This window comes from Merops nubicus, unplaced genomic scaffold (assembly GCF_000691845.1).
Source record: "Merops nubicus isolate BGI_N331 unplaced genomic scaffold, ASM69184v1 scaffold47933, whole genome shotgun sequence".
Lineage (NCBI taxonomy): Eukaryota > Metazoa > Chordata > Aves > Coraciiformes > Meropidae > Merops > Merops nubicus.
The window spans coordinates 4,805-18,707 of record NW_008597792.1 but is presented as its reverse complement, the minus strand read 5'-3'; the positions used below and the strand labels follow the sequence as shown (position 1 = coordinate 18,707).

At 43.8% G+C, this 13,903-nt stretch overlaps 1 protein-coding gene across 1 annotated transcript in view; it reads left to right on the top strand.

Annotated features, from left to right (window-relative positions):
- Nucleotides 1-758: 758 nt before the first annotated feature.
- LOC103769593 (tetratricopeptide repeat protein 37-like) overlaps nucleotides 759-13,903 on the top strand; it is a gene marked incomplete at its 3' end in the record, with an annotated part of 17,518 nt that continues 4,373 nt past the window's right edge. The window contains exons 1-9 of the mRNA XM_008936809.1: nucleotides 759-848; nucleotides 1,357-1,500; nucleotides 3,127-3,218; nucleotides 3,852-3,927; nucleotides 5,208-5,348; nucleotides 8,234-8,332; nucleotides 8,426-8,534; nucleotides 10,345-10,485; nucleotides 12,102-12,203. Of these exons, the coding sequence (XP_008935057.1) occupies nucleotides 759-848; nucleotides 1,357-1,500; nucleotides 3,127-3,218; nucleotides 3,852-3,927; nucleotides 5,208-5,348; nucleotides 8,234-8,332; nucleotides 8,426-8,534; nucleotides 10,345-10,485; nucleotides 12,102-12,203 (994 nt within the window). The remainder of the gene's footprint in view (nucleotides 849-1,356; nucleotides 1,501-3,126; nucleotides 3,219-3,851; nucleotides 3,928-5,207; nucleotides 5,349-8,233; nucleotides 8,333-8,425; nucleotides 8,535-10,344; nucleotides 10,486-12,101; nucleotides 12,204-13,903) is intronic.

Sequence of the window (13,903 nt, the reverse complement as noted above, 5' to 3'; positions counted from 1 at the left end):
CAGGGACAGGCTGGACGAGGCCTTGAGCAGCCCGGTCTGGTTGAGAGGTGTCCCTGCCCGTGGCAGGGGGCTGGATGATCTCTAAGGTTCCTTCCAACTCAAACTATTCTGTGATCTTATGATTTAGGCGGTTTTGACTGTGTTGTTTCTGAAGTTCATTTGAGGCAAAACATTTACCATATGCATCTGAGTGTGTATTCATGTCAGACTTCAAAAGAGGAATGTCTCCTTCCTGTGTCCTTAAGTGCTGCTGTTTTCACCCTGCAGCAGGGCCTGTGGTGGGTGTGTGTGAAGGGACAGGAGCCCTGTGGAGCACACCTGGACACAGCGACAGGGCAGCCTTCAGGAAACTGGTCTGTGAGAGACCCTCCAGCACAGTTCACTGCTGGGGAATTCCTCTTTCAAAAGAAATTACAGGCAGGGTGTCTCCCTAGGAGGCTAACAGAGGTGACTGCTTTATAACACTTCTCCTTCTATTCAAGTTTATCTTAAGCCTTAACCAAAAATACATCCTGCAATATCTACTTTGTATCATTGGAAAGTTGACTTAATCCTGCATTGCAGCAAAGTGTAATTAACTGGTTCTAACCCTATTATTTGTTTCAGCAGCTCCTAGTGCTGTCTGTGTTTTCACATATCACGTTGTATTTCTGTTTAAAATACTCTGTGCCACTCCAGTTGGATATAAGCAACATTTTGAGTTCAGTGTATCTTTTTACAGCAACTGTTTTATAAATCTTTTTTACTTAGTAGGCACAATGTCAAATAAGGAAGTGAAGGCAGCACTGAAGAGTGCTAGAGAGGCAATACGAAATAAAGACTATAAGGAAGCCTTAAAACATTGCAAGGTAACTATTTTCTTACTTGGAAGGTAATAACTTTTTGTCTGTTTTGTGTGCTGTTCCCATACCCCTACAGCTGCACAGTAATGCAGAGTGTGGAGTAGCTTACAGGTGTCATAGCTGAGACTGATTTTAAAACTTAACTTCATTGATTGTTCACGTTAGCTGGTCACAGGTAAACCTTTATTCCCCTTCCCTCTTGTGTTTGCTTATATGTGGAATAGAAATACTAAGTCTAGAATGACAGACATAACAATCCATTTCTAATCTAGACCTTGACAGGAGTGCTGTGTTTGCTCAGCTACAGATATGGTGACTGGCAGAACAGTTCAGATATGGAGCATTCTCTGTCATGAAAAGCTGAAGTTATTAATTTTCACCTTCTTCTAAAAACTACTTAACTTCTAAAGTTACCATACAGAATAATTAACCAGGCAATAATGATAAAACTCAGTAGGGGGATCTGTAAGATGCGTTTCGTTCATCAGTTTCACCCCAAATTGTGTATTTCTAGGCAGTCTTGAAGCAAGAGAAGAATAACTACAATGCTTGGGTATTTATTGGCTTGTCAGCTGCTGAGCTGGAGCAGCCTGACCACGCCAAAGGAGCCTATATGAAGGCAATTGAACTGGAACCAAACCAGTTACTGGCCTGGCAGGTAAGTGAACATCCAGATTTGGTTTTTCTGTCCTGAAAAGTGTCACTAAGGAGTTCAGCATGAGAGCAAAGCAAAGTTGAGACTTGCATCATGTTTCCTTCAGCCCTTGAGTTGTGCTGAAGCTTCAGTGTAGCTGAGGTTCATATTTTTGTCTAAAGCTGTGGGTGGCTGCATGTGTGTTGCAGGTGAACCTCAGTTTCAGTGTATTTAATTCTGTATTTCTGGTGCAGATTAGATAGTGGTGAAAGATGCAGGGAGAACATGAACTGAAACCTGCAGTAAATCCACTGCTGCTTGGGAATTGCCATAGGTGTAGCTCAGGAAGTGTTTGACAATACTTCTCTCATAGGAGGGAAAACTTTTTCTCTCACAGCTTATTTTTCCAGCTTCCAGCAGAAGGTTGTTACCAAATTTCATTGCTGTTAAAGACAGCAGTGTACATTTAAAATAACTGTGTGGTGTGTGCCAACAAACTCTAACCATCTATAGCTACAGCATCCTGTTGTGTTATTTGGAGACTTGTGAAGCATAAGGTTGTGCATTGAGTCTGTCTCTGGGACTATCAATATTTTTCTGAGGTAGGAAGGTTCGTAGTATCTTCTGTTTAAATGCCTTCTTAAAGTGCAGCTCTTGGTGCCTGATTTCAAGGTGTACTGAGATTTCCTCAGTTTTGCAATCAGGTTCTGTCTGTTACTGTAACAGTTGGAGTTTGGGGTCAGGGCCACCCTGAGAACAGACAACAGACAGTCTCTGTTATCCCCCTTCCCTGGGGAAGAGTCCCAGGCTGGGCTCAGCCACACTGGGACAGGAGCTGGATCCTGTCCCTGGGCTCAGGAGCACAGGGCTCAGATCAAAGGCAGGGTGGATGGAGTCCTTGGATGTGGCCACTGTAGGGGCAGCAAAGGCCAGGAGGGAGGTGGAAGGGGTGACAAGAAGGGACTTGACCCTCGTGATCCTTCAGACAGATTTGGGATGGAATACCCCACTGGGGAATTTTAGGGTCACTTCTCTTGCCCTCTCCTCCCTGCAGGTGCAGCTTTACTTTCTGCCCCCTCTGTGTGGTTCCCAAGCTGCAGCAGTGACCTTGGTCTGTGTCCCAGTCCCTGGCAGTGACTCTGAACATGGAGTGTTACCCCTGATTAAAGCAGGCAGCCTGCAAAATGTCCTGTTAGCTTCAGACAGTGCAGTTAATTAGAAGAGCTTTAGCTGAAAAGTAAAGCCACAGAACACAATTAGCTCTGTTCTATCCCAAACCAGGACACCTACATATAGATCTTTTATCACACAGAACAGAATCATGGCATCACCATGGTTGGGAAGGACCTTCAGGATCATCATGACTTAGTGTGCTTTGTATGTTGCCAGTTATGCAGACAAGATTCTGTCATACATACACAAGCTTCAAATAGTTGTTAGTGTTAATTAAAGCAAGGAAAGCTTTTTATTTAAATCAGTTGGTTCAGAAGGCTGTCCAGAAATGTCAGCATTCATTCTGCTCAGACATTACTGCATTAGTGCTTGACCCCACTGAAAGCAATGGAATAATTTTGTAGGCAGAATCTTCAGTGTTCTCATAACTGTGGACATAAAAATCTGACTTAGTTTTTATATATTTTTGTTTTAAAGGGATTAGCAAATTTCTATGAGAAATCCAACCAACCAGATGTCAAAGGAGACTTGGCAAACGTGTACCAAAAGCTCTTGGAACTCTATGAAAGGTAAAGGATGTTGAATACCACAGTTGAGGTTGAGGTTTCCAGTCCAGTGAATGCCATTGCTGATAGACCAGATGGACCTCTCTCTGTAAAGCCTTGTCACACCAGTGGGTCAGTACTTGTTACTGAGATTGTCTGTGCCTGTAAAAGGCTTCTTGGTCCTGATAGGGAAAAAAAATCTGGAAATAATTGAATGTGAGGTTAGTAGTTTAGAGAATTCTGTTATCCTGTGTCCTCTGTGTAAACTTTAGATGCCTTGAAGCATTTAGCTTTATTAGTTGGTTGTCTTCATTAAAAAATAGTCTCTTCTTTCTCCTCTTAAGATCACAGAATGTATGTCATCTGATTCACACAAATCTATCTCTTGGCTGTCTCTGTAGCTGACTGGAGTGTTCCATTTCTTTCCTTAATTTGTAAATTGTTCAAAAAGAAATGCACAATCCCTTAAAGTAATTTTTTCCCCCCTCTCAGCTACAGCAGCAATGAGTAAAACTTTCAGGAGATGTGTACTATTTATTCTAAATATTTCTTTGGCACCTGAACCTTCCAAGAATTGTCAGAATTTGAGAAATACTACACTATCTTATGGAAAACTTGGCTTATTTGTGTGGGTTTGTCCTCCTTTCTCCTTTCCAGTGATGACAAGCAGAAATGGTGTGAGGTATGTAACAAGCTTGTGGAAATATATCGCCAAGAAAAGAAATACTTAGAGGTAAGCTGAGTACTTCACCTCCTCTCTTCTAACAAGAATTTTCCATCTGATCAGAACTAACTACATTTCATCAAGGAATTCACATTTTTTTGGGGGCCACAGACCTCTTAAGATCTCCACATGCACCACGACCAGGCAAAAACCTGTGTTAAACCATATTCCTTTGTTTTTCACCACGCAGGAATTGAATGCAATCCATTAAACTGACAAAACTTTACAAAGAATTTTAGTATGCAGGCTGAGATGGTGGAACATCATTCCCCTGCCTTATTGCTGGTGCTCAGGTGTGGCCCATAATGCACGTTTACATGCAGTGGTGTGAGTCAGGTGTCCTTTGCCTGGCTTGGCCAGTTCTGGGTGTCTGGTGAGCCCCTCACTGGTGTGCTGATCCCTTCCTAGACAGGTCCTGGTGCTTCTGCCAGAGGCTGAGGTGAAGTTTGCTGCATGCAACGTGAGCTCGTTGCCTGTGGGAGCTCTGGTCAGTTTACCAGGAGGTGGAGCTGTTAAATGCCTGAACTGCCCAAGGGTCACGTTGCCTGTGGTCTCTGTTAGCACCATTACAGGTTGCATGCTCGTGCAGCTATGCTGTTCACTCTCCCTTTACCCTTCAGAAAGGGTCTTTCTCACAAGGTGGAGCATGCTCTCACTCCATATCATCTTCTCTCCTTTCCTCCAAGAAGGAAAACTGAAAAATGTTACCTAACACTTAGCAGCAGGCCCAAGACTACAAGCTCCAAAGCCTCTCTTGTGTACCACTTTCTGAAACTAAATTCAATGCTGATCGTTTGGCATATGAAGTCAGGCTTGCTCCACATGCAACAGGAAACCACAAGTTAAGGCTTCAGGGTCCTGTTTTATCTTTTTCAGTGTTTTTTTCCACACTGGAATTTCAACATGGACTGCTGCAGTTCCTCTGTTTCTGTCTGTAGTGCTGTAGATCCAGCAGGGCTTCCATGTTTTCTCCAGGGTTTATTGGAGGGTTGTTTAGGTCTCTTTTTACTGTGGGTTTCCTCCAGGAACCAGAGTCATACTCTTCATGCTCTTCAATTCCAGTTCATACTCTTCATGTTGCCTCTCTTGTTTACTGTGCCATGGAAGGTTGATAGGTCCCACACAATGCTTTGGGGTTGTTGTGGCTTTAATCAGAAGACAGGTAAATCTGGGTTTTTACTTTAAATGTTCCTCTGTTGCCTGTGCTGGTGTGACAGCAGTTGGAAAGCCTGTGTCAGATCTCCTGCTCTTGAAAGAGTGAGAACATGGTTCTTTGTTCCCCTTGACAGGTGGGTGAAACATGGCAGAGACTAATACAGGTGAAACAGGAACAAGGTGCAGAAAAGACAGAGCTCCATCAGCTGTGGAAGAAGATGATCCAGTTACTGAAGGACAGCACAGAGAACCAGGATAATAAGACTGAGCAGTTGGTAATGTTTCTCAGTCCTACTCCTCTAGATACATAGATATATGCACAGTGCAGCTGGGGTTCAAATGAAGCCTTAAAGCCTTAATGCAAACCTTGTGGCTGCTTGTCTCATGGTAGACTTGTGACTTTTTGTTCAGTGGTACTAAACTGCTCAGGAAAAGGTGGGTGGTTTTACCTTCTGACAAAAACAGTGAGGGTGCAGCAGCCCCAGATGGGTCTTAGGTAGAATAAGGCACCCAAATCCAAGCAGTCATCCTGCAACTCCTTCATTAACTGCCTCCTAAGTGCTGCTGGAGTCCAGGTTTGCACTGTGGTGCAGGGAGTTCTACCTCAGTGAGCAGACTTCTAGCTCCTTGTGTTACAAGAAGCATGTAAGCTTTGACAGTGCAGTGGGTTGACTGTGGCTGGATGCCAGATGCCCTCCAAAATGATTCATCACTCTCCTCAGCTGGACAAGGGAGAGAAAACAGAATGAAAGGTTCATAGTTGAGATAAGGACATGGGGAGATCACTCAGCAATTACCATCATGGGCAAAATGGACTTGACTCAGCAAGATTAATTCAATTTATTGCCAATCAGAAGTCAGAGGAGGGTAAAGAGAAATAAAACTAAATCTGAAAAACACCTTCACCCCATCCCTCCCTTCTTCTGCATTTAAATTTACTCTCAGATTCTCTACCTCCACCCCTGGAGTGGAGCAGGGGAACAGGGAATGGGGGTTTTGGCCAGTTCATCACATGTTGTCTCTGCCACTCCTTCCTCCTCAGGGGCAGGACCCCTCACACTCCTCCCCTGATTCAGCAAGGGGTCCCTCCCATGTGCTGCAGTTCTTCAGAGGCTGCTCCAGTGTGGGTCCAGTGGGGGGGGCCACGGTGCTGCCAGCAAACCGCCACAGGTCCAGGCAGGAGGGTGCTCCACTATGGGCTGTCCACAGGGTCACAGCCTCCTTCAGGCACCCACCAGCTCCAGTGTGGGTCCTGCACGGGCTGCAGGTGGAATCTGCCCCACTGTGACCTCCATGGGGTGCAGGGAGCAGCCTGGCTCACCGTGGTCTTCACCATGGGCTGCAGGGGAACCTGCTCTGGCACCTGAAGCACCTCCCACCTCCTGCTCTGACCTGGTCTCTGCAGAGCTGTTTCCCTCACACAGTCTTGCTCCTCTCTGGTGGAAGCTGCAGGGTTTTTTCTCCCTTCTCAAATGCATCATCCCAGAGGCACTTCCACTGTCTCCAGTGGGTTTGGCCTCAGCCAGCAGTGTGTCCATCCCAGAGCTGGTGGCATTGACACCATCAGACATGGGGGAAGCTTCTGGCAGCTTCTTACAGAAACCAGCCCTGTGGCCCTCCCACTACCAAAACCTTCCCATGCAAACCAAATACAGACATTCTTCAAAAGAAGAAATTCCTCCCCACTTTCCTCTGAGGTAGAAGAGGTGGCTTTGCACTGGTTTTCCACTTTGTCATACTTGGTGCTCATCCTAGAAACAATGTTTTGGTTCAAATTTTCACCTGTAGATTTTAAACTCATTTCTTAGGGGAATGTCAAAGCAAATTGCAACAAATGGAACAATCAGGAATTCTACTGATACTGTGTTCTCTGTGGCCATTATTTTTGTTTTATCTGATTTATTGGTTCCTGCAAGATGAACCTCCTTCAACAGAAAGGGTGGAAATTACTCATCAACAATTTGGTTGACAGCAGTGCTCCAGAAAGGTAGAAATTATAAACTGTAATCATTTCTGGCAGCAGAAAATTCTAATCTGGATCTCTAGTTTTTGAGAAGGCAAATATTTTAACTTAGGAGCTGTTGTAGAAAAGAGGTGCTGAGGCAGCAGGGAACAAGAAGTTTAAGAAAGGGGGAAAAAAAGTAGGAGAAACATCAGGAGTGGATTTGGGATGCAAATCTACAGTTCATTCTGCTGCAGTTGGGAGTAGAGCAGCTGAACCTGGAAGGTTGTGGCACTAAAGACAACGTCCTCTTCAGTGTTTTGCTTGTGACAGGCAGGGGGCAACTTTTTGGTTAGCAGGTGTGTTTGGTAGCCTGCAGCTGTGTTCCCCAACATGTAGGGGGGCAAGAAATAAAAGGATAGATTTCTAGGCTCGAGCAGGGAGCTGGCAGCTAACTGTAGAGGATGGTAACCTTGGTTTTGTGGTATCAGGTCCTTTGAACTGGTATGAGGTATGAAGAAGAATCAGTGGTCTTAACTTTCTGTCTTCCTTGTACCCATCTTACTTTCTGAAGCAGTGTATTGCTGCTTCATCTGGTACTAGGTAGTTAACGTGCTCTGGGACCTGTCTGAGCACTATGTCATGACAAGGAACTTGCTTTATGACTTTCTCCACTCACAGTACAAGTGTAAGCTTCATGAGGAGGATCCAGGTAATGACATGTGATGATCCCCTTCCCTGTGGAGGGGCTGGGGTCATTCCTGTGAGAACTACCTGAGGACCCCAGGGTTGCCCTAGGCTGGAGAACAGGAGGCTGGTGGGTGACCTTGTCACTGCACAGCTTCCTGAGGGAGGTGGTGGGCTCTTGTCCCTGGGGTCCAGGGACAGGGCACGTGGGGATGGCTCCAAGCTGTGCCAGGGGGGGTACCAAGAGGGTGTCCAAGCCCTGGAACAGGCTTCCTGGAGAGGTGGTTGATGCCCCAAGCCTGTTAGTGCTTCAGAGGCCTTGGGACGGTGGCCTTAACAACAGGCTGGAACTTTTGGTCTTTAATAATGTCCTTTGACTTGTAACTTCAACTTCTGGTCAGCCCAGAAGTGGCCAGACAGTTGGACTAGATGATTGCTGTAGGTCCTTTCTAACTGAAGTAGTCTATTTTATGAAGATAACATTTTTCTGAAGTCATTGTTAGTGACACTTCTAATTATTTCTTATTTCAGCTTTTGACTGCATTTGAACATGCACTGAACTCTGCAGACACTGTTCCTGGTGAGGACCACAAAAATCTTTACAAGAACTTTATTGAGTGCTTGTCAAAGGTATGGTTATGCTCATCTCTTCACCAGTGAGCACATTTAATAGTCCACACTTGTTCATTCACACAAATAACTGTTTATTTTTTTCCTTTCAAGTTTCCTCATGAAACAACTAGGCTGGAACAGGCCTGCAATGATATGATAGCTTTGTATCCTACCATCAGTTATCCTTTAGAAGTACTTTGCTTGCACTTTATTCAGTCAGGTGAGTAGGACAGATTTAGACATCTTGGGGCCTTAAGTTACTTCTTTTAACATTAGTTTTGCAACAAGGCTTTTACAAGTTTTGTCCCTTCATGACCCCATACAAGTGTGCTCTTTACTTTTATGTTACATTTCTGCCTGTCTGGAAATCAGAAGTGTTTGGTCCTATGATTTGCTGTGTCCTAGCTCTGTAACTGAGTGGTGATGATAAATTAGAAACAAAATGCTGAGTTAAGCCCAACCTGGACATTGAACAAAGCTGGAGAGAAAGGATACCTTAAATCTGAAAGCAGACTGTCGGGCTAAATGAAGGTTAGAGGAGGGAATGGGAAGTGTTAACCAGTCCTGTGAGGCTGAGGACAGGCTACACTGAGGTTATTCTTGACACAGAACATCTCTCCTGGCAAAAAAACAAACAAATGCATGAAACTTTCTTCAAAAGAATGCCTGCTGAATGGGGAATAACTAGATCTGCTGTTCAGATAAAAAAGAAAAGCAGAATCTCTGAGGAAAAATCCAACAGACCATGGTGTGTTCAATAGCACAGGGATCTGAAAGTATACAGCTGCTGTTTGCAGTAGTTCACTGAACAACATTGTCATAGGACACTTTGTCAGCATTTTAAAAGAAAACTACTACATTTTGGTGTTTATTGTGTAAGGCATCAGAAGTTAACTTTATTTCTTTTTAAAACAAGGAAGGAAAATCAGGCAAAACCCCACTGGTTCATATAAAGAGAAATAACTTCCAGCTTAGGTAGAAGAATGGCTTTTCCAGGTTTGAAAGTAGGCTTCATGGAATCATGGAGACAGAAAACAAGAGAATTTTTCAGTTTGGTTGGAAAGGCTGAAGAGAAATGAGGCCCAGTTCCCATTTCCACATGAGAACGCTTTACATCTTGGAGAAACATGCAGAAACTCATTTGCAAAGGGAAAAGACAATCTCTGTGGCACAGTTCTTGTGTAGTGATGCTCTAACAACATCCCAGCACCCCACAGCCATCCTGGGGCAGGGGGGGAATGGTGCTTAGGTTTGAGTAAGGCTGTTTGTTTATACCTGAGGCATTCCAACCCCATCATAGTCCTTCATGCCCCAAACCTGTGGACTTGTATCTCCAATGTATTGTTGGTCACCTTTACCAAATGCAAACTGAACACAACCCTTATGTCAGGAGTCCACAAATTTCTGAAGAGAACAGGAGTTCAAGCACTGCTGCTGCAGGTCACAACAGTTACTGTAACAGGGATTGCCAAGTAACACTCACAGCTGAACACAAGTGTGAAAATTTGGTACCATCAGCTGGAATTAAGCCAGGACTTTCAGTGATACAGTTTCATAGCAAGGGAGTTTCAGCAGCTTCATCACAAGCCTGGCCTACTCTGCAAGGCTTACTGTGGGTGGAAATTACTTTGATTTCTTTGAGGCAGGTTTTGACATGGGCCTCCAGCTGGGTTTACATGGAAAGCGTTATGAAGGAATTTGGGTTTTGTTAATAAAGGAGGTATACCTGTGGAAATTTAACACAAGTCAGGTTCCAGACTAACAGTTTAATTTGTTTGGGGGCACTGGTTATTTAGATGGCTACTTGTTTTCTGGGTTTAGTTCTGAGGGTGGAGGGTGATAAGTATGTAGTAGTTTGGGAAAAAGTTTAGTAAATATATACATTACTTTGAACTCAAAGGATAAGGGTCCTATTTATGTAAATAAGGTATGCTGTTGCTTTTTTTTTTTTCCTATAACTCTTAAATATTTCATAACTTCAACTTCTGGTCAGCCCAGAAGTTATTAAATGTTTATTTTCCTGAAAGCAGGTACTTTGTCAGAAGAAGCCCTGCACTGTGTTTCTCAGCTTTTGGAGGTGGATGCAAGCAGTGGCCCAGGCATCATAGGTCTTGGTATCAAATGCTTCCAGGAAAAGAAATACAAGGAAGCTGTTAAGAGTCTTACAGAAGGTAAATGTGTAGTATGTGGTGTAATTGCTCTGTAAATGAACACAAGCTAGTTTATGCTGCATGTTTCTGGAATACTGCACTTGCATAGTACTTGGCCAGTTCTAAGACCAGGTAGATCTAAAAATACTCAGCACCTTCTCTGACTGGACTCTGAAATTCTAAAACAATGTAGCTTTAAGTATGACATCTTTAGTATGTTAGCATGATCAACTTTTAACTTCTTTTTAATCTTGACTGTTTTTGGGGAAATACCTCGATGAAGCACTAACTAGAGCAGTGGCAATTAATGAGGGAGTGTGGAATTTATAAAGTTAAAATATAATGTGGCTCTTCTAGTCACTGCCTTTCTGTATCAGAACATGAGTGATTTCCCTTTGAAGAAATCAAAGATTTTAAGACCTCTTTTAACACTTGTATTGGGTGAACACTTGCACTGGATATCTAAAGAGAAATAATGGTGTTTCTTTTTTTACAGTAGCCAGATTTGCTGAAGAGCTGTCTTACTAATCTGTAGTTACCTTGATTGTATGCAAAACTCTTTCAAAATTACTCACAAATGTACTAGTGAGAAAATAGGAGTCTCCACTCTCACTGTGCTGGCCATGGAAAATAGAAAACAGCTTCCTGAGAGAGCTGGGTGGGTAAGCACTGGGGATCTAAGCCATCAAGAGTCAGTGAGGCTGTGCTGACATCTGCTGCATCCCTTCACCCAGGTTTAGAATAAGGTTGTTTCTGAAACTCAATTTCAGAATGTTCTACAGCAGCTTCCAGATGGTGGAATAATATGTCTTGCCCAAAATCTGCAAACTGAAATAAAAACTTTGAGTTGCTTGAGAGGAAGAAGTCTTCCATGGAAAGCAAAATCTTCTGTCTTAAATGCCATTGTATGTTCTCATAAAACATAGAGCTCATTTTTGTCAAAAGAGGCATCTCCCAAATAAATGGATTTATTTATTTTTATGTGTAATGCTCTGCTGGTGAAGGGAGAATGCAAAGGGCAAGGCTCTTGGTATAATGTGTAAATATACAAAGCTTGGAAGTAAAGTCTTTCCCAGTAAGCTAAATGTTTCCATTTTAAGCATAAAATCAAGGCATTATTTAGTAATAATATATATGTATCAGCTTAAATTCAGTTTTGTTAATGAATCTTTAATTATGGCAATTTTATCAGGAAAATTTTAGTGAAACACTTGCCATGTTTGGGTTTTTTTTCCCTTAAATTTCTATAGGCCTTTTCTGGTTTCTGAGAAGAACTTTATAAAGCAGTCTACAGGCTGCTGATGTTCATGTCTGATCCAAGTGAAGGACTTTTTTCTAACAAAAGTGCACCATAGGCCAGTGTTGTCTATTTCTTCACTTTTTGCTCTTTTTTTTAGCTGTATATGTAATGTTATATGCAAAATGAAGCCTACATGCTGCTCAGTTTTTGCATTACTGCGTGGAGGTGTGGATGTCTGAAACAGTTTAAAACAAGACACAAAAAATTTAACTGGTGGTCTTATTATCTGGTTGATAATGTGGTTTTGGTGGCATTATATGACAATACAGCCTCTGCCAGCTACAGCATTTTTGCAGCCCCAAACAACTTCTTAATTGCCTTTTTTCTCTTTTATTAGGTTTGCAGAAGACAAGCCAGTGCCCAGCAGCGTGGTGTTACTTGGCAGAGGCACAGATGAAGATTCACAAGCCCAAGGACACTGTCCTGTCCTGCAAACAAGGTAACTGCTGTCTGGTGGAGAACACAACTGCAGGGGCACAGCTCTTTGTGTGGTCCAGCCAACGTGGCCTTGGTGTGGTAGGGCTGAGCTGGCAGCAGACTCACAGCTTGTGCTGTTGTGCCCTGCTTCTCCTGGTCTGTGACATCTCAGAAGAGCCTCATGCTGCTTACTCTCAGGAGAAGAGGAGGTGCATGACTGAGCAGGGCCAGAAGGATCTGCTGCTCCAGCAGGTGGTTCACCAGCTGCCGAACAGGGGCCAGTGGTCTCTGGAGTGTGTTCAGAAGAGTGTGGCCAGCAGGTTGAGGGAGGTTCTCCTGCCCCCTCTAATCTGCTCTAGTGAGGCCCCCTCTGCAGTCCTGTGTCCAGTTCTGGGCTCCCCAGTTCAAGAAACACAGGGATCTACTGGACAGAGTGTGGTGGAGGCTCTGAAGATGATGCTGAGGGGCCTGGAGCATCTCTGTGCCCAGGACAGGCTGAGAGCCCTGGGGCTGCTGAGCTGGAGGAGAAAAACCTGAGAGGGGATCCAACCAATGTTCATCAAAATCTCAAGGGCAGGAATCTGCAGTGTGTTTGATAAGCTACCTTTGAGTCTTCATAGACCTGTTTTACCTAAACACATATGTTCTGCTTGTCAAGCACACAGAGCTGAGCACAATTGGTGTGATAGGTGCATTTTTTGACACTTGAGATGCAAGTCACTTGAGGTTGTTTACTATCCTCCTCACCAATCTGCCATTATCTCCCTACAAATTGCTGTGAGGTGCCAACCTAAGTATTGACTGAGGAATATAAAGGTGAAATTGCTGAAGTACTAAGGGGTTTGTGTCATTACTTGCTTAAACTGTCTTGGCACCCAATTGCCTGGAGGCAGATAGTGTCACTCTTCACTTTTTTAAAAGTGTTCTAGAAAAGTTCAGGGAAACCACCACCAAGACTGAAATGTTTAGTGCCTGAATTAGTTAAAATTGAAAGAACAGGGTTAGAGAGTTTATGTGGAAAAATTGTTCTAGTGGATAGACACCATGGACTTGTGAAAAATAATGTTATTTTAGAACTCTGTGAAAGAGTTTTCAAGCACATAGGTAAGGGAGATGTGATATAGTCTTTAGGTTTCCAGGTGGTTATTGGTAAGATCTTTTACTAAGGCTGTTACAGAAACTAAGCAGCCTTGGGTTAAGAAGTAGGGTTACAGAATTGACTGGCTTTTGTCAGTTTTAATTAAGTTAAAAGCTAGAGCACCTCTGTTTTCAGGCTGGAAGGAGGCATCCCTGACATTTTCACTGATACCTGTGTCATACATCCTCTTTTCTTGTTGTTTATGAGTGTTGAGCAATAAAGTTATAAAGTGTTGCTGTTCAAAGCAGGCTGCAGAACACTTTAAGAGGGAGTTGTTGTTCAGCCTGGCTCCAGGGAGACCTTCTTGTGGCCTTCCAGTATCTCCAAGGGGCCTACAAGAAAGCTGGGGAGGGACTTTTTACAAGGGCTTGTGACAGGAGAGGGGGCAATGGGTTCTAACTGGAAGAGGGGAGATTTAGATTATAAATTAGGAAGAAGCTCTTCACTGTGAGGGTGCTGAGCCCCTGGCCCAGGCTGCCCAGGGAAGCTGTGGGTGCTCCATCACTGGAGGTGTTCAGGACCAGGCTGGATGGGGCTCTGAGCAGCCTGGTGCAGTGGGAGGTGTCCCTGCCCATGGCAGGGGG